At 46.3% G+C, this 25,305-nt stretch overlaps 1 protein-coding gene across 2 annotated transcripts in view; it reads right to left on the reverse strand.

Annotated features, from left to right (window-relative positions):
* Positions 1–1,766: 1,766 nt before the first annotated feature.
* VIT (vitrin) overlaps positions 1,767–25,305 on the reverse strand; it is a 94,425-nt gene continuing 70,886 nt past the window's right edge. For both annotated transcript variants that reach the window (XM_080684095.1, XM_080684094.1), the window contains 6 exons: positions 24,770–24,832; positions 21,043–21,190; positions 8,359–8,462; positions 6,436–6,662; positions 4,169–4,682; positions 1,767–2,362 (listed from right to left, as the gene is read on the reverse strand). In XM_080684095.1, the coding sequence (XP_080540221.1) occupies positions 2,184–2,362; positions 4,169–4,682; positions 6,436–6,662; positions 8,359–8,462; positions 21,043–21,190; positions 24,770–24,832 (1,235 nt within the window). In that variant the 3' untranslated portion in view covers positions 1,767–2,183. The remainder of the gene's footprint in view (positions 2,363–4,168; positions 4,683–6,435; positions 6,663–8,358; positions 8,463–21,042; positions 21,191–24,769; positions 24,833–25,305) is intronic.

Genomic DNA, 25,305 nt, shown 5'->3' on the forward strand with positions numbered 1-25,305 from the left:
CACCCCTTGGACTTCAGGCCTGGAAGGGATAGGTCTGCTCTTTGCCTCCATTGCTCTTCCAAGCTCCTTGTTTTCTTCCCTCAAAGCACCCTGCTCCCTGGAGATCTAGCCTCAGCTCTCCACTCCTGTCACTGCTGCCTTCCCCCAGCCTCCAGTCACCTTCTTTCACTTGCTGAACCTACCAGAGCTGGGTTCCCTCTTTCCTTTTCCATCCTGACTCCTCTCACCGTCTTTGGTGACTTGAACATCCACATAGACAATTCTGATGACACCGTAGCCATGAGCACCTCATTTCTGGGGAAGCCTTCCTCCACACTCAGACATTTATTGACAACAAACATAGAGACAATGGGCCCATTGGAGGAGTTTCCATTTATCTTCAAAATTATAATTTCTATAACTGGGGTGACTGTATTTATTTTCCAAACTGGGACAATTTTGTGAATGAAAGAGGATACCAAAGTAATTAAAAGTATATTATTTTGGGAAATATTTACTTATTGATGACAAATGGTTTTTGTACTAAGGCCCCTATAAAATAATTATACTCAAACTATTTTCCAAAAGAACCTTTTTCTTTTTTTTAAAGAACATTTTTCTTAAAATAATAAATTACTTGTGTGTGTACATTGAAAAAAAATAAACTCCTTTATATTAATTATATACATGTTTAAAAATATAGGCAGAGTAACTGTTCGTAGTACTTACTGAAGTTCTTTGATTAGTTTCTGAGCAGAATCTGTCACTAATTGTGTGTCACTGGTATCTTTACAAAGAATTTCCTTTTTTTGAAAAATAGTTTTCATATTTTGAAGTTTTTGAACATATTTGTGTGCAGTTGCCTTTAAAGTTAAATTTATGGTTAATAAATTTGAAATTGCTGACACCTTTCATTGATTCTTCTTTGTAGCCCACATTTTAAATTGTTATACTCTCTCTCCAGGTACTGAGAGATTTGGTAAGCTTTATGCAAATTCTGCTAAGTGGATGATGACTTTAATTCAAAATGTTTTATGTAAATCTTTTGTGCCAGGTATTTACACAGGTATTACCTTTTTGCCTCCATTCAGAGTAGCATGCTTCAACACACATTTTTACAAAACATAACTTGTCGAATGTCATCTCTATTTGTGATTCTTCTGAACGTTTCCCGGTTGCACATGATTTTACATCCTAACATATGAGTCCTTCGCAGAAGCTGGGCGCAAAAAGTGTAGTTCAACCAAACCCATCCCATCGTAATGCTACCATTAATGATAATATCTAGTTAACAAACAAGAGCATCCAGGACCAATGCTGCACTGGATGGGACCCAAACAGGGCTCCCGCAGGAAACAGCTGTAACACTGACTGCTCAGAGAGAGCTCAGAGGTTCTCAGTTCTGATAACATCTCAGCCCCACAGAGAGCTCTTCAGACACGCGGGTGTTCAGGCTCCATTCCCAGACCCCGATTTCACTGGACTGGGATGGGGACTAGGAACCAGCGTTTTAGTCCTCACGTGATTCTAATATGCAGCCTGGGCTGAGAGCCTCTGTACCTGCTTAATGCACCGCTTTTAAGCCCGATGGACTTGGTTCTCTAGGGCCGTCCCCCAGCTGGCCCTAAGACTAGCGGTTGCCAGCACAGTTTCTCTGCGCCCCGCGGATGTGTCCTCACCCTGAGCTGGGAGTGAGTGCACTGCAAGTGCTCTGGGGAAGGAGAAGAGCAGAGGGTGGCCCTGCCACAAACACTGTACCACTTGACCCATGACACAGAATGATCACATGTATCCTTTTAAGTATTTAATTAAGCAACTCCTACACTGTCACAACAAAAATGAAACTTGTTGAGGGTTACAGAGTTCTAATGACAAGTAAAAAAACAAACAAAAAAAACTCACAAAAGCTTTGGTTAAGCCTGTCTTAAGTGCTATCCTCTATTCTGAATAATTATTTTGAAAACTGTTGTCAAAACGTAAAACTCTCAGCATCCTCAAAAAGATGTATCATTTTGGCTCATTTCTACAAATTCATGATCATCTTCCTAACTCCAAGTTTTGAAATAGGAAAAAAGCACACTGGCAAAGAATAGTAACGACACGGCGTGTCTCCAGCCCACGTGCCTCCTGCCCCGTGCGTGCCCGTGAAGCGTTGGGGGCTGTCCCGGAGTGAGGCAGGACAGCAGCATTCGCCCGCTCCAAATTCAGTTCCGAGGCCGAGAGTTGAACTCTGTACAAATGTTCTGGATGACCTCCGGGACCAGTTTGTAGAGGTTGTCAAACTCGTCCACAAAGAAGGCGTGGTCCTTGGCTGGGTGAGTGGCGATGACATCCAGCTCGTCCTGTGCAGCCCAGGCGATGCCGACTGCGTAGGTGATCACTCCTGTGGGGACAAAGTTTCCATGAAGCAGATGGAAATTTCCAGGCAGAGGCACTGCTCATGAATCCTTGCCTTCCTGTTGCTCTGCTGGCAACCAAATCCAGAATCAGAAATGTGCCCCAAAGCATGAACATCTGCTATATACCCACAGTAATAAAGTTAATACAGTTGCTATCTCACCGGAGCTTCTCGTCTTTTGAGGAAAAAACCCACAACAGATAAAATGCAGTAACTGCATGATCAGAATTTCATATCCATGAGCCACAGAGGGGATGACATTTTGGGACAACTGAAACTTTTGCTGCCATGCAGACCATACCACATGGCACAAGCCTGCTCTACCTGCGTGAGGAGCCAAACAAAATGTCAGTCTTAAATCCATCAAAAAGTCAGTTCAAGGTCTTTTTAACTAAGACAGTGGCATTGGATGACTTTAAGCTTTATAAGCCATGACCTCCAAGCTCATCCCCAGAGCAGGAACCCTGCACAAGGACCTGGAGAGACAGCCACCCAGCACGTGCTCCATCGCCGCCATGACGGGAGGGTTTCAGGGTAAGTCCATGGCCAACCGTGTTGAATGCTGCAAGGAGGTCACGTAAGATGAAAACAAAACAGTGCTCCATGGGTTTAGAAAACAAACACGAGACATTGGTAGCCTGGAGAGAGCAGTTTCAGGGGAGTAGATGCCGAAGAAACCAAATGAACTGCTGTGCGTTGAGAGTGAAAAAGGAATGGAGATACGGGGAAGCACATACAGCTGACCCTTTCCAGCAGTGGGGCTGTAAGGGGAGGAGGCTGGAGCATGGGGCCGAACAACATTTTTTATTTTTTAGGAAGGGAGAGGCTTGAGGATGTCTAGATGCAAATGGGGGAGAATATAGTGGGACCAAAGGGGTGGGACTACAGCCGGGAGCAAGGTGCCCAGGGAGCAGAGGACAGATTCAGAGACGAGGCGTCTGCTCTCGGTGGGAAATCAGAGACACTGCCTGGTGTATGGTTCTTGATTTGGGGTGGGGGAAGCTGGTCAGCAAGTACATGACCTTACTGTCCAAAAGCCTATTCCCAAGCCACCTTCAGGCTGGCTAGAGTGGCAGCAAAATGCTGTGAAACAGAGGGCAGAACCGGGTATGGCCGTTCTGTCCAGGCCTCTGTCCCTCAGCCACCCACAGTGACCTATGTCATGATCTCCAGCGTCTTCTGGGTGCCCTGTCCTGCTGACTGGAGAGCCATCCACACCTCACATGGTTCTGGTCTAAGTTGCTTTTCAGTCGTGGCTCATTAAACTGCATTTAAGCTGCCAGTCCCTTTGCTTACCTTTCCAGGGTCTTCTCTGAATATCGCCTACATTGAGGACATCCAGCTTTGGGCCTCAACATGCTGGCAAGTGGCAGAGGAACAGCTTTGCGGCAGAACGGGGCTGGCTTAGACTGACTAAGCTCTCATTTCTGCTCAAAGTTGGAAAGGCTGTCTCCTCACCCCAGTAAAAATGCAACCGGTGTTAGAAATTCAGTTTTTCAGATCCTTGAGCCTACCCTTGTAGAGAACCTTGTACTGGCAATTCTGATGGATGTTTGCCCAGCTTTGGCTCGGACATTTCCAGGGACACGTATATGCCCTTGACCGGAATCGAACCTGGGACCCTTCAGTCTGTCAGCTGATGCTCTATCCACTGAGCAACACTGGCTAGGGCTCTGCTTATGGTTCTGAAAATTCTATTAAGTGTTAGACAAAAGCAAGGCATAAAAAGACAGTCCCTTCCTCGTCCCACTGGCCCACTCAGCAGCAGACTGGTCAGTAGGACAAACTCACCCTTGTGATGAGCAGCCATGGCCGGGATTCTGATGTCATCATAGGACCTCCCGTCGGTGATAAGGATCATTAGCTTCCTCTTGTTGGGCTTGGACTCCTTGAAGAGCTGCTCTAGGGCATAGTTGATGGCGGCGCCCGTGCTGGTCCCACCACTCCAGTAGCCCACCCTCTTGATGGCATTGAGGATGTCGGGCTTGGTGCTGTACGTGTCAAACCCAAACTCCAGCCGCTGCTCGTAGGTGTACTGCACAGCCCCGATGCGTGTGTCCGTGTCTGAAATCTCAAACTCTCTGCTGAGGTTGGCCACAAACTGGAGGACGGTGCGGAAGTTGCCCGTGCCCACGCTGCTGGAGCCGTCGATGACAAAGCCAACGTCGGCCGAGTTGAAGCAGGTCTTGCTGCAGGCCAGCCGGTCAGTGTCACAGACCCGCTTCACCAGGGGCTGCACGCTCTTGTGAAGATTGAACCAGCTCGGCACGCTGAGTGAGTAGAAGCCATTTGTTCTGCACACGGCCTGGAAGACAGAGGGGGGACACCTGCCATGTCAGGGGTTAAAGTCTCCAGTCTGTCTTGATTACCCTAGACCAGTGGTCGGCAAACTGCGGCTCTCTGGCCCCTTGAGTGTGGCTCTTCCTCAAAATACCACGGCCTGGGCGAGTCTATTTTGAAGAAGGGGCGTTAGAAGAAGTTTAAGTTTAAAAAATTTGGCTCTCAAAAGAAATTTCAATCGTTGTGCTGTTGATATTCGGCTCTGTTGACTAATGAGTTTGCTGACCACTGCCCTAGACCACCAGGGCAGGGAAAAAGCAAACAGACTCGTGTTTGCTACGCCAGTTAGTCCTCCTAACGTTCTCTATCTCGGTTCACCCGGTTTGGCACTCGCTGGGGCAGACCCCTCGTGTTTTCTCTGAACTCACTCCCACCCCGTCCTCAGCAGGGTCTCTGTGTGGTGGAGAGCCATCCGTTAAGCACTGGCTTTGGCTTCATATTTATGCCTCTGCAGAGTCGTTGGTTCATCTGTGCTGGCAGCCAGCCATACGATTGGCACTGGTGGGCACCAGGCGTGGGAGGATTAAAGAATGCTTTAGATCTGATGGGGAAAACGAGACACACACCAGAGGCAGCTACAGAAATGTCTCCAGAGCAGCCCTGGGCCCAGTGAGAAGGGGTCCCGCATGTGTCAGGGGTTACAGTCCCTGCTCTGGGAGAGATTCTCTCATTAAACCCCCACCCTCATCCTGCAAATTGGAATTACAACCCCTCTGCCATGACGGGACAAACCCAGGGCCAGCTGGGAAGGGACCCCCAGTCCCTGAGACCAGAACATAAATCTCTCTGCCTTAAAAACCCAATCCGTGTCCTCCAGACAACCCTGGCTCCGGGCAAATGAATATTTATTTACTTGTGCCCAAGCTCATTCCAGAAAAACTGTAACGCAGCTGCGAATAAACACGGAGCCACCTGGTTGGTGAGCTCCTGGAAGTGACTGGGCTGGTCTTCCTAGAGAGGAGAATCGCAGACCTGCTGTCGCCAGATGAGCTGGTATAATTCACATTTTATTTAAAACAAGAAATGGCTTAAAAGTGTCCCAAGAAATATTTTAAATTGGTTTACAAGGACCTAAATGGAGTTCATAATGCTTTCCTTGGACGAGGTGACATTTGAGATGAGGGTGGAGGCTGAGCTGAAATCCAGCCGATGGATGGAGAGGAGAGATTCCCCCAGGCAGCCTGAGTAAAATCATGGTGGGAGAGACCAGTGGTGTTGGGTGTGTACAGACATCCGTGGGAGCCCAGGGCCTGTGTGTGGAAGTCACAACAGATGGGTCAGGAGCAGCGTTTGAAAGCGTGATCTCCCTGACCTGGCTCAGTACCACCCTTCCCTTGTTTATCAGAGTGGTTAACCTGCAGTGTGCCTGCATGTACATGTGTGAGCTAGTGTATGGTGCCCAAGTGCATGCTCATGGGGAGGCTCGCTGGCTGCCTGGCTGAGGTCCCTTGCACTGTGGAGGAGCCTCTTTGTGGGACCTGGGGACACTGCTCCCCCCAAGGTGTTGGTGCTGGCCTCAGCGCCCCAGCTCCTGTGGGGTTTTGCTTTGAGAGGGCAATTCCTGGCTCTAGATGTACTACTCCCTCACTGGAGACCTCCTGCCTAGACGTGAGCTTAACATTTGTTTGGAGGAACAAGAAACACAGCCTTGATGGCTGTTACAGCTTTGCAAAGTGCAGAGAATCCTTGCAATGGGTGGGTCTCTGGCAGTTACATACCTTGCTTGCGAAGTTGGGCTCCATCACGTACGGTTTCTCATTTTCAACGGCGCCTTCCATGGTGATGAAGAAAATGTTGATCCCTGACTCTCTCGCAAGCCGTGAAGCTTCCTCCACCTTGTCGGTGGGCCAGCCATCCACCAGCACCACAGCCACATTGGGAGCACCGCCTCTGTTCCCGTTGGCTTTGGAAAAGAAGTTCTTGGTCACAAAGGAGATGGCTCGGCCTGGAAGAAAAAGAAAATTCATGCTCGCAGTGATTATAATGATAGGACTAGATCGTAACAGCATAAAGAGGCCCAGAAAAACACTCTCATTCCCTCCCTTGTTTCTGGCTTTGTTTGCCGCGTTCACTATTTTTAGCTCAGTAGCTTATGCACATTTGCAATGGTGTGCAGCCATCACCACTATCCATTTCCCTCTGCAGTCTCCCTTTAAGCTTTTGACTTCCAATTGTCTCATATTAAAAAAAAAAAAAAAAAAAGAAAAGAAAGAAATAGGGGCCAGCAAGAAGGTAAGAAAGACTTTCATGGAAACAAGGAAGTCCCTTTGCTGCCTGGGTGCTGGAGCCCCACGAAGCCCATAAACTGGTCCCATCTTGTTTTCCGGAGCATGGAGTGGGAGGAGCCTACTGAGTGACCAGAGCGTCTGCCTGCCTTCCTGCAGCTTGAGGTGAGCCTGGGGCTACAGGGGCTGCTGGGTGTGGAGGACTATATTCCGGATTCATGGTCCCTTCTGTTCAGTCCCATGCCAGGGGCTTGCCAGGGCACTGTGAACACCCACTGAGAGCTGAGGCACTGTGTTAATCCTGTTGCCTATTGGCTGTGTGGCCCCAGGTAGGTCACTACCTGTCTGTGCCTGGATTTCCATGACAACAGACTGCCTCAGCTGAGAGTAACTGTGGTGACTAAGGGAGCCTCCAGCATGCCTTTCCCAAGCACATGTTTTATACTGTCAAGGGTCTCAGGAAATTTTTGGAGTCAGTTGGGGTGACTGTCCCAGTTTGCCAGGACTTTTCCAGTTTCAGCACTGAAGGGCCCATATGCTCCCAGGCCCACTGGGATGACTGGTCACCGTCAAGTCAACATAGCTGCGTATAGTGAGACAGGGCCCTTTACCTGGGGTCTGTGGGCCCCTCGGGCACTGGGGGTGTGTATACATAAATCCCCTGAAATTATTCAGTGTTTTGTGTGTGTAAGTATCTATTTGGGTCGAAGGGTCATAGCTTTCAGGGATTCTCAAGAAGTCTTCAGTCTAAATGAAAGTTAAGAACTACCTTCTTAAGGCTTTAGGGTTAATGTCACTACAGCCAATGAAATGCTTCTGGTTTTGGTCAGCATCCTGGCTCTACCGGCCAGGACAGTCTTACCTGTCAAATGAAAGGATGAGCTGGTTCATACGCAGTTACTGGATAAATGTCTTAGAGATCCCATGTGAGCTGGCTGCTAAGAGAAAACCTTGCGGCCCTAACCGGTGTGGCTCAGTGGATAGAGCGTCAGCCTGCGGACTGAAAGGTCCCAGGTTCGATTCCGGTCAAGGGCATGTACCTGGGTTGCGGGCACATCCCCAGTGGGAGGTGTGCAGGAGGCAGCTGATCGATATTTCTAACTCTCTATTTCTCTCCCTTCCTCTCTGTAAAAAAATCAATAAAATATATATTAAAAAAAAAAAAAAGAGAGAGAACCTTGCAGAGAACTGCTTTCATAACTAAAGCATAACTTCCCTCAAGGCCCAAGGGCCTTTGGCATATGGGTGATGACGATTCTTGATCATACTGAATCCGTGATCATACTTGAGAAATGATAGATACTGTGTGAATCATTTCTTGATGTATTACTGTTTTCCTCCTATCTATAATGCTAGAAGACAATCATGTAGAAAGAGAGCCCCGGTGGCAAGATAGAATGAATCCGGATCACATACCTACGTTAGACAGCCCTCCTCTCTGGGTGATTTTCTCTATGGCTGCTTTCAGATCTCGGGAATTCATGTGAGTTTTGAGGTTGAATTGGGTAGCAGGGTTATCTCTGAGGAGCCAGAACAAGAAATAAAAATTAGGTGGACAGTTATTACCTGTGGAAGAAAGCAGAAACCATGGCGGATTCTTTCCTGTACACAGAGCATGTCAAACTCGCGGTCCATGGGCCGCATGCCTTGTTTATTTGGCCCATGTTAGCCTTTGAGTTTGACATGCTTGATGTACACATAGAGTGGAAGCTGCTTCAATGAAGTACCCCACGGTGGACAGAAGTAACTGTGAGACAGGAGGATGGGCTCCTCCCGTGTGTGCGAGGAAAGCGGGCTGGCTCAGGCTTCAGAACACGTGGGTTCTAGTTTTGACTGTCATTTCTTAGCTGTGTGACCTTGAGAAATCATTTAACTCCTCTGGACTTCAGCTTCTTCATCTGGTAAAAACAAAGATCATAGCACTCATATTGCTAAAAAGCCAGGACTGTTGTCAATGGGGTTTTGCAAATGTCAGGATGTTCCCAGGCTGCCCCAAACCCTGTTCTCCAGAAAGAGAATCTCAGCTGCTGGCCACTCCCTGGGTTACCTCTGCACTGGAATGGCATCTTAGTGGTGTCAAGCAAAGACATCCCTTCAGCTTTTTCATGTTGTGGCTCCTGTGACTGGGTGAGAATACTCAAATCTCACCCAGAAGGTCAGCATCTCCTTGATTGAAGCCTGATAAAGATGAGCCCGGGAGGAGCTGGGGTGAATGAAGTGGAGAAACAGAAGGGTAATCCTTCTCTAGAGCGGAGCCTCCATGGGGAAAGTGAACAGCCTTGGAGCAGCTGGGCAGAGTGTGTGGCAGACCCTGCAGGAGCAGGTGGGGAGGGTGCTGCCCCAATCCAAAGAGGTGCAATGCTACCAGAGGAAACCAAGTTCTAGTTTAGGATTAAATTAGAAAAACAACTACACAACAAAACAGAGGCAGGTGGGCCAGAATGAGAATGATGCCTCTTCTAAAGGACCTGATTTTGTATTTGTAATTTCATGTTATTTTTCCTTAAAGGAACCCCAAATTGCATGCGTTTCAGGGTCCCTAAAGTCTGGATCTTCCCTTGGTGACCAAAAATAAGAACTTTTTCAGGGCCTAAAAGAAAAAGTTGAAACAACAAAAAATAATATTGGCTACAAAATAAGAAAAGGCAAGATTGATATTTACATAAGATATATATAATTGTTTACCACATAACACTATATATACTTCCTTAGTTGTAAAAACTTTAACTCATAAAACTTTAATTGTATTTGAAAATGATTTGTGGGCTCGATTTTCTCACTTTGAAAGATTTCCTGAGTGTGTCTGATGATTGTGAAGAAATCATACCTAATTATAATTTGTATTGCCCATAGACAAATAATTTAAAAAGCAAAAATATAAAAATTTCTTCCAAAATTTTTACAGAAAAACAGTATTTAAATGTGGAACCTAATCTCCTAGTTCTGGTGTTCCCCCAGAACCCTATGTGGAGGCTTTGTTAATTTTGATCACTTTATAGAGCAGCCGTGGGCAAACTACGGCCCGCGGGCCAGATCCGGCCCGTTTGGCTGTTCTATCCGGCCCGCGGAGTCAAAAGAGTGGAGGGTTCTCTTGCTCTCCCCTCCGCTCCTTTACTTTGAATTTATATTAGTTCACACAAACACTCCATCCATGCTTTTTTTCCGGCCCTCCGGTCCAGTTTAAGAACCCATTGTGGCCCTCGAGTCAAAAAGTTTGCCCACCCCTGTTATAGAGCAATTGTTGATTACCTGTCTCTTTCCTGTTCTTCATAAACAATGGGGTCTCTGTTTTTTTGTGGTAGTTATCTTCTATGAAGTCACTGTGAGCATCAAATTAGCAAGTACTGAGCCATTACTCCCAGGGGAGATACAGGGCTAGCTAGGTTCCTGTGGGCCTCTGGTTACAACATTTGCATCAATAGATCAATACAGAAACTTGATTGATGTATGTTTCTGTTTGAAGAAACCTAATTTAATATATTTTTCTTACAAATAATTAATGGAATATTTCTATATAATAAAACACTAGCTGGGAAAGGTTTAACATTTTCCTGACCCTGGGTAATGTTTACATAATATCTTTGGCTTTCTGCCTCACAATGCCATCCACTATGCATTTAAAAAAAATCAGCTGTCATTTCATGAATTTATAAGTTCAGCCACTTTTTCATAATTTCAACATGTACTATTGATGTTCTAGAGCAAACTCACATGCAGATCAGCAAATGTCCTTTCTTTTTCTAAATGTATCTTTAACATTGAACTTACAACCAACAGCGCTATAACTCATACTTAAAAGGAAACTTATCCAACACTTGTGTTTTCTCCATAAGCACACCACAACCTTCTTGCACTTAGAACCCTAGACGGGGTGTCATTGCATTTATTTAGTTTTTAAAATTGAGATATTATTGATATATAACATTGTATTAGTTTTAGGTGTACAATATAATGATTTGATACAAATATACACTAGGTGGCCAGATTATTATGATCTCTGAATGCATAATAATCTGGCCACTCAGTGTGTATATATATTAGAGGCCCGGTGCATGAATTCGTGCATGGGTGGGGTCCGGCCAGCCTGGCCAGGGGAAGGGGACATGGGCAGTTTGCTGGCCTGCCTGCTGGTCGAACTCCTGGTCGATAGGACAATTTGCATATTCGCCTTTTATTATATAGGATATACACTGAGTGGCCAGATTATTGTGCGTTCAGAGACCATAATAATCTGGCCACTCAGTGTATATACTGTGAAATGATTACTGGAATAATTTTGTTGAACATCCATCACTACACATAGTTATAATTTTTTTTCTTGTGATGAAAACTTTTAAGGTCTCTTAGCAACTTGTAAGTATATGGTACAGTATTGTTAACTATAGTCACCATGCTGTACTTTACATCCCCGGGACTGACTTATGTTATAACTGGAAGTTTCTGCCTTTGACCATCTTCACCCATGTCATTGGGGGTCATTTTAAACAGTGAAATTATCATCAGAAAAGCACAAAAATGCAAAAAATGTGGCACTAAACAGGCTGTGAAAAGAACACTTGTTTACAGTATGAGCTGCAACAAGAAAGCAGGGCATTTCCTTGTTTGACCTCAGCTGGGAATGTGTGTGTGTTGAAGGACTCAAAAACTTCCCCCTCTGTGCGTGTCTACAAATGACCAGGAAAGCACCACAAGTAATTGATTTTGGAGTTACAAATAAATTTTAGGGAGTAGGTGTTTTTGCAAATATTGAAGCTACTTGAGAACAGACACTATGTCTTAGTATTTCCCACCCTAGTGCTTATCAGACAGGGGAAATGGATAATTTTGCGATCACTAAGAAAGGAGGCTCACACGTCCTCTCCTCTCTGGGATCATCCCGGGTGGAGTTGAACACTCTGCCTTGGGCTCCACGGATCACACTCACTCTCTATGACATCACTGAGGTAGATGAATCCATCTTCAGAGGCAGACACATGAGCTATTCATATGACCAATGAATAGATGCTTTTAATTTTATTTAATGTTATTTCTTTAAAAAAATATTGCCTCCCATACTAGATGGTGAAGTCCTGAAGAACAGACTATCACATTTATTTATTTAGTGTTATTGGATTGAAAGGTGGGATCAGAGGGCCTCAGAAACTCTTTCCAATTGCTAAACTGATGATTAGGGGCAAAACCACAGCTCATCCCCCAAGGGACTTATAGGCAAATGTGATCAAACCACTTAAATGAATTTTACCTCATTATCCCCTGCAAATGGCAGAGTGCTTAGTACATGGGAAACACTCAATAAATCTTTATTAAGCTGTAATGCAATTAAATCATAGGAATGAATGATAAGTCTTTCACCTGCAGACTGTGGCGGCTCTCGGTACCAGAGCACCTGGTGTATGTGTCCTTTTCAGGATATATGGGCTGGTGGCCTGACACCCTAGTCTGGCTACTTTTAAAAGTTCAAAGAGCTATGCCACTACGTTTTTATATAAATAACCTTTTAATTTTATTGCAAGATCTTATTAAAGGAAACCACTTTTTTTTTTTACCCCTTAGCAATATCAAAGCTTTTTCTTTGAAAATAAGAAAAAAAAACCCACAAAACAAAACAAAGACATTTATAGCTCAGGGAGAAAATATAAAATTGTGTTATGTTTGAAAGAAGAGTTAGGACTAATGAAGAGACATTGTGGAGATCCAGAATTTGGCTGTGCATATAAAGGGATTTTTTGTGCAGTAGAAAACGATTACCCTGCAAGTGTTCAAGAAGAAAGAACACCTGTAGGAAGTGGGCATAGGTGATTCCTAGCAAGGCTTGGGGGCCTGATGGTAGGGAATTGGGGCTGTTGGTCAGTGTTTCCAGACCTCCCTGATCTGACTCACCTGGGACATTAATTAAACTACACGGGTTACTAGGCCTCCCAGAAGAAGCTCCGTTCAGTAGGTCTGGATGGGGTCTGGGAATATTTTCTTAAGGGATCCCGGTGAATCTATCTCCAGGAATGCGAGGAAGCCCTGAGTGTGACCTCTGAAGACCCTTTCAGTCCTAAGGTGCCCATTTCGTTAAAGTCCCAGAGTCTACTGGTTTGCTCCATAACACTTTCAGTTATGTGAACTGAGCTTCTCAAATGAATTTTTATGTCAGTAGAGACATATCAACTAATCATATTCCCTATGGCAAGAACCTTTCAAAATCGTTTCCTTCAAGAAGACATCAACTTAAGGTTACAATAAAATAACCTAATTATATTTAATTTTCTTAACAGCTAAAATGTGGTGATTTATGGACTTAGTCTGAGATGAACCGTGCCTGTGAAATCAGGAAGATGTTCTAGGGCAGTGGTCGGCAAACTGCAGCTCGCGAGCCGCGGTTTGCCACTCTGTTGACTGAGTTTACCGACCACTGTTCTAGGCAATGGTTCTCAACCTTTCTAATGCTGCGACCCTTTAATACGGTTCCTCATGTTGTGGTGACCCCCAACCATAAAATTATTTTCATTGCTACTTCATAACTGTAATTTTGCTACTGTTATGAATTGTAATGTAAATATCTGTGTTTTGAGAACCACTGTTCTAGGGTGTCCCTGGTGCCCAAGGACATGCCGGCAGCTGTAGGTTGGGTGGCAGACTTGCTCCTGGAGGCAGAACCTGGCTGAGATGAAAATGATTCTTCCCCAGGCTCTCAGAGGGCTGAGCAGTATGGCCAACCCAGTGGCCCCTTTTGAAAAGATACTGGCCTTTCTCACATTTCCCAGGATCAGAGATGGAGAGCAGGGACTTATAACCAAATTTAGTTTCAGATGAGTGCTTTTTAAAATTAGTAACAGTAATTCTACCCATCCACCACCTGCATGCCTCTTCCTGCAGGAGGAAAGGCAGGAGTGCAATCTGCTGGCCTGGGAGGAACTCGGGCTTGGCTGGTCTGGTCTGTGACCGTGTCCCAGGGTTTGGAAAGTGCTGGGCTGCTGGAGGCAAAGACCAACAGTAGTTAGCATTTTAATGCAAAAGTCCCACTAGAAGGCTAATAGACTGATATTCAACAGGGCTGAAAATCAGCATAATATTGCCCTGCTGTTGGCTAAATGGCTCAAGGCAGTCCCCTAACCTGATAATCCTTTCACTGTTTACCAAACTTTACCTTTGATATGCCTGTTTGCGTTCCTAAAGGGCAAATGTGTATTCAAGTAAATAAAAGCAGAGGGGACCAAGTTTTCAGGTTAGCTTCTTCGCTAGAGGGAAGTTATCCACCTGGCTCCCCTATGATTTCTAAATTCATATTTCTTGTCTAGTGTTTTCATTTGTGCATCGGCCCTTTCTTCAGATCCTGAATCCTAGCCATGCTGGTTGCAGCTTCATACTGGGCTAGGGAATGTCCTGGCAGCAGAGTTTCCCGAACTCATCTGATCACCTGGGGATTCTGATTCTGTTGATCTGAGTGAGGGCTGAGATCCGCCTTTCAACAGCCTCTGGGATGCTACTGTGGATCACGCTTTGAGTAGCAGTGTCTTGGATGCTGTAAGAATCCCGAACATCAGCAGTGGAGCTGCCAGTGACGAGAGGAAGGGAGGAGAAGAAGGAGTGTAGAGCAGGGAAGAGAAAGGCCAAGAAAAAAAAAGGGGGTCCTGACTGGTTTGGCTCAGTGGATAGAGCGTTGGCCTGTGGACTGAAGGGTCCCGGGTTCGATTCTGGTCAAGGGCATGTACCTTGGTTGCAGGCACATCCCCAGTAGGGGGTGTGCAGGAGGCGGCTGATCGATGTTTCTCTCTCATTGATGTTTCTAGCTCTCTATCCCTCTCCCTTCCTCTCTGTAAAAATAAAATATATTTAAAAGAAAAAAAAAGGGAGGGGGTGGAGCTCCTAGGGCCCTCCAGAGAGGTGGGAGGGCCTGGGATTCACCTGAGGACAGCACAGGGCTGAGGAAATACTTGTGCCTTCATTCTCTGCTTGCGCGATAGAATCACCTGGGGAGTGCTGAAGAGTAGTGATGCCCCACTCAGGAATTCTGACTTAATTCATCTGAGGTTTGGTCTGGGCAGTGGGATTTTTCAAAAGCTTCCCAAGTGGTCCTAATGTGTATTGGGGTGATCATCTGCTTCTCTTGGGTCCGGAGATCTTGGGAGAATGATCCCAGAGGCCTGGGATAAGCCCTGTGCCTGTGCAGAGGGAGTCCAAGGGGAGCCCTTGAGTGGAAGTGGAGGAAATCAAATGCAGGCCCTGTGGTATTTGTACCTGTGGGAGAACTGCATGCTGGGGAATAGAAAAAGGTTACTACTTCTGTGCAAATTGTATCCACAGCTCACTCGGCTTTGAGATTGTCCCTGAGGAGTTGGCTCAAGGGCTCGCCCGCCTGTCTCAGAGGGGAGGGAATGGCACAGTGGGCCTTTGCTAGTGCCATTAGGCCCTGGAGAGCCCCCCCTTCCAGGCAGAAGAGAGGCAGCTGCTCTGGGGTTCTGGTAGTTCCTGTAAAGGTGAAGTAGGCTGAGGGGGAAAAATAGCACTGTGGGTGTGGGGTGCAGAGAGGCCTGAGTTCCAGGTGGGCACTGCCACTCTGTACCAGGAAGCTGGGCAGTGCCCTCCCTCTCGGCAGTTGGTGATTTTCAGCCTTGGCTGGAGGTTGGAATTACAGATTAAAATACTGACTTCTGGGTGTTTGCCACATTCTAGTTGAATAGAACTGGAGTGAGGCCCAGGCCTCAGCATTTTTAAATGTGAAGTCAGGGCCCACATGGTCCCTCCCTGCCCTGAGGCCCTGTGGTCCTGGCCCCCACCTGCTGTGTTTCATGCCTGGGGCCTCCCACCTGCCCAGGATGCAGATTCTAGAGAATGTGACAGAATGGTATTCGGTTCTACTTCTGTTGTAACAAATGACTATAAACTCAGTGGCTCAAACAACACACTTATTAGTTCTGGAGGTCAGAACTCCAGCATGGATGTCCCTAGGCTAACACTAAGGTGTCAGGGCTGTTTCCTTGGTGAAGGCTCTAGGGAGAATCCATTTCCTTGTCTTTCCCAGCTTCTACAGGCGCCTGCGTCTCTTGCTCATGCCTCTCCCTCCATCTTCACCGCCTGCAGCCCCATCTCTGATCATCCTTCCAGAGCCTCCCCCCTCTAACTGACAATAGCTGGGGCAGGGTCTCTGTTTTTAAGCAGTCATGTGATTGGATTGGGACACCCGGAAAGTCCAGGATAACCCCCCCCCCCCCCCCCATCTCAGAGTCCTTAACTTGAATCACACCTACAAAGTCCCTTTTGCCAAGGGAGGTAGCATATTCACAGGTTCCAGGGGTTTGGATGTGGACAGCTGGGTCCGGGGAGGCTATTACACTGCCTCCCACACCAGACCTGACACCTCACTTCTTCCCTCAGGGTCTTCAGTCTGGGGCTGAGAAGAAGAGAAAGGAGATGTAGCCCAACTCAAGGCCACTCCCTAAAACACAGGGCAACTGTCATAGGAAAAAAAAAAATCTATTTCATTTTTAAAAGAAGAAACACGAACATTTTGCTTCATTCTCTAACTGTTTTCCATTGTTGATATCCTAGGGTTGATTACAAAGTTCAGAAGAACATGTGCAATTCTGTTCCATTTGTACTGCAATTGGGGACTCAAATGAAATCCTGTGGAAGGTCGAGGGGGCGTTGACCCTGTGGATCCAGGCTGCAGCCAAGACACAAGTCGCTTGGCCTTGTTCATTCCGTCTGCTGGAGTTCACCTAAGAGCTGCTTGCTCTGGCAGTCCTTCCATTTAGCCTTTTAATATTCCTGTTGGTATTAAGAGCAATCACAAGCCTGTTGGCTGTGTAATTCTAAAGCAGAATGTGTGGGCAAGATGAGGGCTTGATCCCTGGCCTTTCGTTCAAGCACAGTGTCTCAGTCCTCAGGCCTCTGGAAAGCTTCAGAAGCTTTCTGGCAGGTGAGAAAATCTCTGCTCTGAAGTCAGTTTTGTTTGACATTTTAGGGATTCACACAAGGTTTCATACCTGCCCTCTCCCCAGCCGTCATGCATTTAACTGTGTGTTCTTGGGCAAGACACTCACCCTCTCTGAGTCTGTTTCAAACGCAGCCTCTCTTACGGGAGGTATGTAATGATTGTGGGAAGAATGCTGTGGTTGTTGAAAGGTTTGCACAATTGTGGGTTACGAGCCTCTGTCTGTGCAGAGAGGGGGCATGCGGCAGAGGGAGCATGCCGGTATCACAGTTGGACCAGAGGTGGAACTCAGTGCAAGGTGAAGTCATGGGGAGCAGAAACCAAGAGCCTGGTAGAGGGCGACACTGGTCTGCTGAGAGGAGACCTGAGTGGGCCAGAAGAAAGACAGACAGATGCAGGGAGAAGAGGAGGAAGGGGATGACCATGGTCTTGGCAGTCCTGTGACACAAGTCCCCCTTCACCTGGGCTACCAGGGCTGGTCTTCTGTTTCTTGTGCCCCAAAGATCTTCGTGTGGGATCCCCAGGGGTCAGAATGTCGGACGAACATTGCATTTTGCAAATCAGACTGTGTTTATATTTTTTGTATTTTTTATTTCTTATTTATTTGCCTTCTTTTCAATAAGAACGATAACATAAGTATTTTCAGAATTAAATTCCATTAACACATTTAGTACTGTCTTCTATTTCTGTTAATACGTAGTCTGAGTTTTTTCAATTCTAAGTTTAAAAGTCTAATTTTAGACATGAAAGTATAAATCCTGACTCAGCTCTCCTAAGAAGAACCAAGGACAGGAGCCCTCCTGGGACCTGGCGGGCCAGTGGCCGGTAACTTAATGGAGGCGAGAAGCCGGAGAGGAGGGGAACTTCCAAGGTTCAGGGGCCTCCCTCCTTGACCAGCTCCTGCCCAACCTCAGCCTCCCCTTCGAGCACTGGTTCTTGCGGGGTGCCCACTCCTTCGAGCGGCTCCTTTCCTCACGATAGCACAAGGAGCTGGGGCCGGGAGCTTTCTAAGGCCCAGTGCGCTGTGATTGCCAGGGCTGTAGAGCGGGCACTGGGATCCCGTGAGGGCCCCAAATGCCGGGAGAGGCATCAGTTTCCTGGTGTGCCAAGTGCTGGCCTGCCTGCTTTTCCTTTTCTAGAAACACAGTCCCCATAGTGGCATCTACCTCTGTCTCCCTACTCTTTCCTGCCCCACTTTCCTGGTGTGCCAAGTGCTGGCCTGCCTGCTTTTCCTTTTCCAGAAACACAGTCCCCATAGTGGCATCTACCTCTGTCTCCCTACTCTTTCCTGCCCCACTTTCCTGGTGTGCCAAGTGCTGGCCTGCCTGCTTTTCCTTTTCCAGAAACACAGTCCCCATAGTGGCATCTACCTCTGTCTCCCTACTCTTTCCTGCCCCACTGCCTCCCTCTCTGTGCACCTAGACCGGTTGGTAAGGAAAGGATAAAGGAGCCCTAGCCAGTTTTGCTCAGTGGATAGAGCATCAGCCTTCGGACTGAAGGGTCCGGGGTTGGATTCAGGTCAAGGGCACATACCTCGGTTGCAGGCTTCTCCCTGGCCTGGGCCCTGGTCAGAGCTCGTGCAGGAGGCAACCAATCAATGTGTTTCTCTCACATTGATATTTCTCTCTGTCTTTCCCTCTCTCTTCTACTCTCTCTAAAAAACAATGGAAAAATAGCCTTGGGTGAGGATTAAAAGAAAAAGAGAGAGAAAAAAAAAAAAAAAAAAAGAAAGAAAGGATAGAGGGGACCCACCCAGGCAAGGAAGCCAGGCCGCTGAAATCAAAAGCAATTTCAGCTCGTTCTCATTACCCCCTTCAATAGTTGTGTTCCCCACAGCCCACTGGTGGACGTGTCACTAAGTGCATGCCAGCATTTCATTATTGATCACCCACCTACTGGGAACCCCAGGCTGCAGGGAGAGGCGGCTCATCCAGTCTGTTAGCCCAATGTATTCATTTATTGGATGTCTTCCGAGAGCAGAGCCAGTCGCTGAATTACAGAGCGCCAGGGCTGGCAGAGCCCCGATAAATCATCTGCTCCACCCTGGACTTTATAGATGGCAGCACTTACATGGAGAGAGTAAGTGACTTGCTTAAGGTCACACAGCGGGACTCGGGCCAGATTTCAAGACAGCCTGTCACCAGTTCATTGTGCTTCCCACTCCACCCTGTGGCTGTAGGAGGGTGAGGATGATGGCTTAGTTTGTATGAGCATCGAGTGAAGGAAAACAGACATATTTTCCTTCTGTGCTCCAGATTAATAAGGAGCTCAGGTGCGGGGGAGGAGGACAAATAGCAAAGTCATTTTTAGAAGGAAGAACTGGAAAGCATGGGAGATAAACTTTTAACTGCAAATGGTGTTCACATTAGGAAAACGGGAAAATATTTTTTGGCTTTTCTTGAGGGGACAGAGTCTTTCTTGAATTGTTTTTCCTTCCCTGTTATACTTGTTCTTTCATCCACGCTCGCTCTCATCAGCACACAACACTATTCTGCCATTTTTCTTCTCCTTGACATATTTATCACTTTATTTTCATATTATGCGATAAGTCTCGGTTTACACAGCCTTTAAAGCAGCTATTTTTAATGCAAGATGACCCAGCAAGCTTTAACCGCCGCCCTCCCCCCAGTACAATTGACTGGGGACATCTGGAACGAAAGCGCTTCCATTTCCTCCCTGGAGAAGCTTGCTCTCCACTTTCTATCTTTGAAAAGTGACACAGGAATGAAATAGGTTGACATTTTGAAAACAAGAAAACAATGACCAAAAAAATGTATTTTCCTATTTCAAGTTAAATTCCTCAAGGTAGATCATTTGACATTGAGAGTTAGCATTTGTAAGCATTGGTGGTTTCCACATATTTGACTCTAACTATATACAAGAATCAGTTAACTCATCTACTTTTTCTTCATAGAAATGGAAGATAGTGCTAAATGTGCTCTTGAAATTTAATTGTAAAAATACTTGTGTTATAGTTCTTAAGAAAAGAAGGCATTCTGTTTATTTCTTTTGACAACTCAAACATAAATATCTCGTGTCTTTCATGTAATAGCCTCAGTGACCACGCTGCTCTGAGGAATCCTCAGGAGTTGTTTGCAGGGTCTGGAGAGCCCCTGGGTGTTGTTAGGTATGAATGCTGTCACTTTTCAGGAGGAGCAAATAAGCTGTGTTGTCGCTTCTGAGCAGGAGGCACCAAGGTCTAGGTTAGTGTCCCCTTCGAGTCTAAGCTGCAGGACTGTGGGAGGGGGTGTCATGCTGTGTCTGATGATTCCTTTGTGGAAAGGGAGATAATTATCCTGCCCTGAATGTCTCTTGATTAAAAGTAGACCTATTATTTGAGATTTGTGCTTGCTTGATCTTTTCATAGTTTGCTCGTTATCTGTCAATATCTGTGTATCTGTTTAGGAAGAAACCTATTCCTATCTGAAATAAGATTGATTTATTATTCCAAATAAGAGAAGAGATTGAGATGGGAAGTGGATATGAATGTTCAATTTCTCCCCTAAAATAATAAAACGGATTGGGGACAGTCACCTGGGTGTTCGCTGAGTGATGGGGCCACTTCCCTTCCCGCCCAGTCTCACGTTGCCTGGTGAGCTTTTCAGGACCAGTGCGAGGCCTAGGGCAGTGGTCGGCAAACTCTTAGTCAACAGAGCGGCAAACCGTGGCTCGCGAACCGCATGTGGCTCACGAGCCGCAGTTTGCCGACCACTGGCCTAGGGGCGTTTGGAGAAAGAGTTCAAGCTAAAGCTCCATATTGTCTAGGCATCTTCCTTATATGTGGGAGCACAGGGTGCAGCCCCTCAAACAAATGCTCTAATAGTCAAGGTGGAAAGGAGTCCACCTTGATCTACAGATGAGGAAACGGATAAGAGGTGGAGGCCTTGCTCAAGGTCACACAGCTGAGCTAAGACTTGAACCCAGAGGTCCTAACTCCCAAATCAATATCCTCTCCACCAATCACAAGTACAAATGCCATTCACTTACAAGTGTTCAATAATCTGTTCCTTCTGGAATCTCAGATTCCTTAGAGGGCATCTGGATCGCTTCAGTCTCTTTTCATTTACATTAGTATTAGGGCAGAGAATGAGTTTGTGCTCATGGATGTGTAGGTATTTTTTGTGGCACAAAATTAAGCGTGTGACTTCTCTTGGTTTCTGAATTAGAATAGCACTTACCCATACTGAACAACGCCCACCAGTGGGCCCGCCGGGCCAATGTCAAGAGCCTGGGCAATGTCAGCCAGGAACTGCTTCTGGATTCGGAAGCGACGTCTGCCAATGCTCGCGCTCCCGTCCATTAAAAACACCAGGTCAACTTTGCAGTCTGAGGAATGGAAGAGGGCCCTGTTATTCTGATGATCTCCCATTGCATTTACCTGTGCATGCTCTCCCCCCCTCTTTCTCCACCAGAGCTCCCAGAGATTCAATGAAAAGAAGTTAAAAAGTAGTAGCAAGATACAGGGTATATCCATTTATTTACGTCCAATACAGATTTTCACTGGGCGCCAAGGTCCTGGATGTGTGGGCTAGTACTATTACCACCGCTGTTTTAGAAGTCTCGGTATCAGCCATAGTTATAGACTTCAGAGCAGGAACCTCCAGTCAAGCCTGGGAAGGCCCTCAGAAAGTGTCCTAGGCTCAGACCATAGAAGTGCAGGCCCCGGACGTGGGAATTCACTGCAACTGACTCTCGGGAGTCTGTAGTCTTTTCCTCTCCATCTAACTTTTTAAAATTATGTGTTGGGTCTTTATAAAGGTGTGAAAGAATCTGCAAAGCCAATGCTGAGCAGCAGGAATTATAGGATGAGAAATTGATAGCAATCTGCCCCTTCACTCCTCTGGGTGAGGCAACCATAGCATTACCCACATACTGTATCTACAGATGCCAGTGCTTGTTTGTAGCCATCTTAGATTTTCTCCTTTTTTTAGCTGTTATAATGAGCAGGACAGTTCTATCTAGTGTCTCTGGACCTCTGTGCATACATGAAGGTTATGATGGAGGAGGGGAGGACAGTGGGACTACAAGCTACTTCAACCTTTCAAATGCTAATGAGAAATTGTGGACAGCCACATACACTGATAAAAGTTGCTCTTGGCTGAAGTGATATCCTCTCAGTATGATAAAACTGATTATTCCATGCTGATCAGAATTTCTTATGGGAGGTAGACAGCCCTTTGATTAATAAAAAATGAGGAATGAATTATTTAATGACTGCAATTTAGGAGACAACATATTTCAAAACCAAGTTTGATGGGGAGAAAGAGAGAGAGGCAGTAAAGACAGGAATTTCTGGGCTGGAGTATTGCGGGCGGATGGTGCCGCTGCGCAGACAAGCCTGGATCTCTGAGCTGCTGCGTGGTTACGGTGCGGCCGCTGGGCCTTCCCAACACAGTGGGCTTGGCATGGGCAGTGTTTCCCTGTGGCCAGAGGAGGAGAAGCTCCGCAGGCAGCAAGGGGTTTTTATGTGTTTTTGTTGTTGTTCTTTTTGTTTTTAATGAAAGCAAGAAATGGGCATGAGTTGACACAGTTTTAAGCAGAATTGATGAGAAATATTTAATAAAGAGAGATCACAGAATTGGCAGGTTCAGGGGAAAAGTTGTATGTGAGAATGTGCTTTATTACCTGCAGTGGCTCACGGCAATCTAAGCCAGAGAAGTAGGCTTTGACAGGGACCTCTGTGGGCCTGGCTGGCTCCGTCCAGCTGCAGTTGGTGCCTCGCTCATTAGTGGATCTTGAAAACTGTTACTTCCTTTTTGCCTGGACAGTGCCTGCTGACTCTTCCTGTTCAGCTGTCCTCCCCTGTCCTTGCTGCCCCCAAACTGCCTATGCCTAAGCATGACCCTTGACATGAGGATTGGAAGAAGCAAATAAGTCAGGAAGTGGAGATGAAAGATGCTACTAAAGCCTGGGATAAAGCAAAAGAGAAGAGGAACTGCTGCATGGCTTGTCGGCTCCTTTCCTGGGCCTGGCCTTGCAATGTGAATTGCTGCCAGCAGGTGGCACTGGTGTTCTTCAGGGCTTGCTGCCCACGGGCACCTATGGTTTGCTGGAAATGCGACTCCCAGGCTCCACCCAGACCTATAGCTGATCTTGTTAGAACTGCCCCTTAACAAGGTCTCCAGGTCATTCGTGGGAACATTCAAGTTTGAGAAGTAACTCCTGAAGAGGGTTCGCCTTCCAGATGTCAGCTGAGCAGTTCAATGAACCTTTTAAAATGAACACTGTTTTTTGTTGTGTGTGTGGGTTTTTTTTAGTAATTATTAATTAGAGTAAGAGCCAAAGGAGATTTCGTTTTAAAATGCATAAAGTAGAATACATGGATTTTGTAGCCTATGTTTTGGTTCTTCATAGACCATTACCCCCCCTTATTTCTTACATTTTGAACTGTGTTTCGGATAGGCATGTTCATTTTGCAGCTAGGTTTTGAGGAAGTGAGGTGGTTTTCTATTTGGGTAGTTCTCTTCGCTCACTAGCCTGATGGGGTCACCTTTGCTCCCCCTTTCCCAGAATGATCTAATGACAATGGTTCCGTCTCAGGGCATGTGCTCACTGAGACCTAGTGGCTTTCTCGGGATGAGATCAATACTAAAGGTTGGAAGTGGGTTATGAAATGTTTAGCATGAATGATTTATTATGGTAGAGATTGGAGGACTAGAAAGAAAAGGTAAGATATGTTGTATACAGGAATCAATCTATCAATTTTCTTAATTGCTTTGGTTTTCTCCAACAAGGTACAATTTTATTGATTAATGCTTTGTGTTGGCCACATGAATACATCAGGCCAGTGTTTCTTAACCCTGGGTAAGTATCAGTCGCTTAGGCAGCTTCAGCGAATAAAGGTGTCTGGGAAGCACTCTGGGCTGTGCTTCTCAGGAGTTATTGTGCAAAGTCACCACTGGATTCGGGAGCCTGGCATTCTGCATTTCTAACAAGCAATGTCGATACTTCTGGTCCCCAGACCACACTTTTAATAGCAAGAGCTAGACTTAGATTCAGTAGGTATGAGGCAGGAATTGGTCATCTTTAATTTTTTAAAATGTCTTCAGATGATTCTCATACACAGTGGGGTTGAGACTCACAGCCTAGTGGTGGCTGATTCGTGGTAAACTTCTGGGGGAATTTGCGGATGCTCTCCTTGGCTTGCATACCCAACTCCCTCCTGGTTTTCCTCTTGTTCTCTGGTCCCTCCTTTCTGGTATCCTCAGGTGGCTTCTCCTCCACCTATTTAGTGTTCACCTTCTTCAGGTATAAGTTCTAGGTCACATTGCCTGTTTTCATAGGCTTGGTTTTGAACCATAGCTCATCACCTTCCAACTCTAAATTTCTGGCTGGGCTGTTCCTTCTGAATGTTGTATCAGGGTAGTCTGGGTAGTCAACTCTCAGTGTTTTGCAGAAGATAAACAGACTTAAATGACCTCGCTGCCCCAACCTGCCCTGTTTCCAGTGGTCCTCAGGGCAGTACCATCTACCTAGTTGCTCTAATCATCTTTAATTGCCCCCTCTCTTGTACCTCCTCCTCCAATCCTGTAGATGCTCCCTTCTTTATATCTATTGAATCTGCTATTTCTCTGCAACTCTGAGCTCTGTCTACTATCCTCTCCACTGGACCACTGGATCGCTGTCCTTGCTGGCCAGCCTCCTCTCTTCATATGCTCTTGTCTCCCCATCCTACCCTGTTGCCATAGTGATGTTTCAAACATCTGATCCTCTCCCCCTCAAGCATACAGAAAGTTTAAATCCTTCAAAACGTCCCTTTCGCCTTAGAACAAAGTGACAGAAGAGAGGAGGTAAGCAGATCCATGGTAGGAAAGAGGCAGGTTTGGGTGGGAGTGAGTGGGAAGAGAGGAGCGAGCAGATGAGATGTCAGAGTCACTCTGGGTTTCCAGTTGTTAATTAACTTACTTGGATCTCCCTGGGATACGGGGTCCAGAGGCTGTGTGCTTGTTTCTTCATTTGGGATAAATCCTGGAAAGAGCAGTAAACTTTTGGTGATTTGGAAGGACAGGAAGCATCTGGCCTTACCCAGGGGGATGGGGGGGACATAATGGACATTCGCACCCAGCTCAGGGGGCTTGGCTTATCGCTAACTGTGCTCTCCTCACCACCCCCATCATAAGATATAAGAAGGAATTAATATTGACTGACTGCCTACTAAAGACACAGTTGGTGCTCACAGGGATTGGAAGTCAGACTGTGAGTTCTGTCCCCTACTGTTAACTTACTCTACTTGAGCCTTCGTTTCCTTATCTGAAAGCATGAAGTGCTTTGCCACTGTAGTTTATCCCTCTGCAAAACTCTGAAAATCTCCAGGTGAGGGCCTGTGCCTCGCTCATCATAAACCTTCACTGTGTCCACCACCTGCAAGTCCTCAGCTGACACTTGGTGATTGAGTCAGTAAACAAAGATGAGTGAGACACAAGGAGGACCATCCTACGGGG

This window comes from Plecotus auritus, assembly GCF_963455305.1.
Source record: "Plecotus auritus genome assembly, chromosome: 8".
Taxonomy (NCBI): Eukaryota; Metazoa; Chordata; class Mammalia; order Chiroptera; family Vespertilionidae; genus Plecotus; species Plecotus auritus.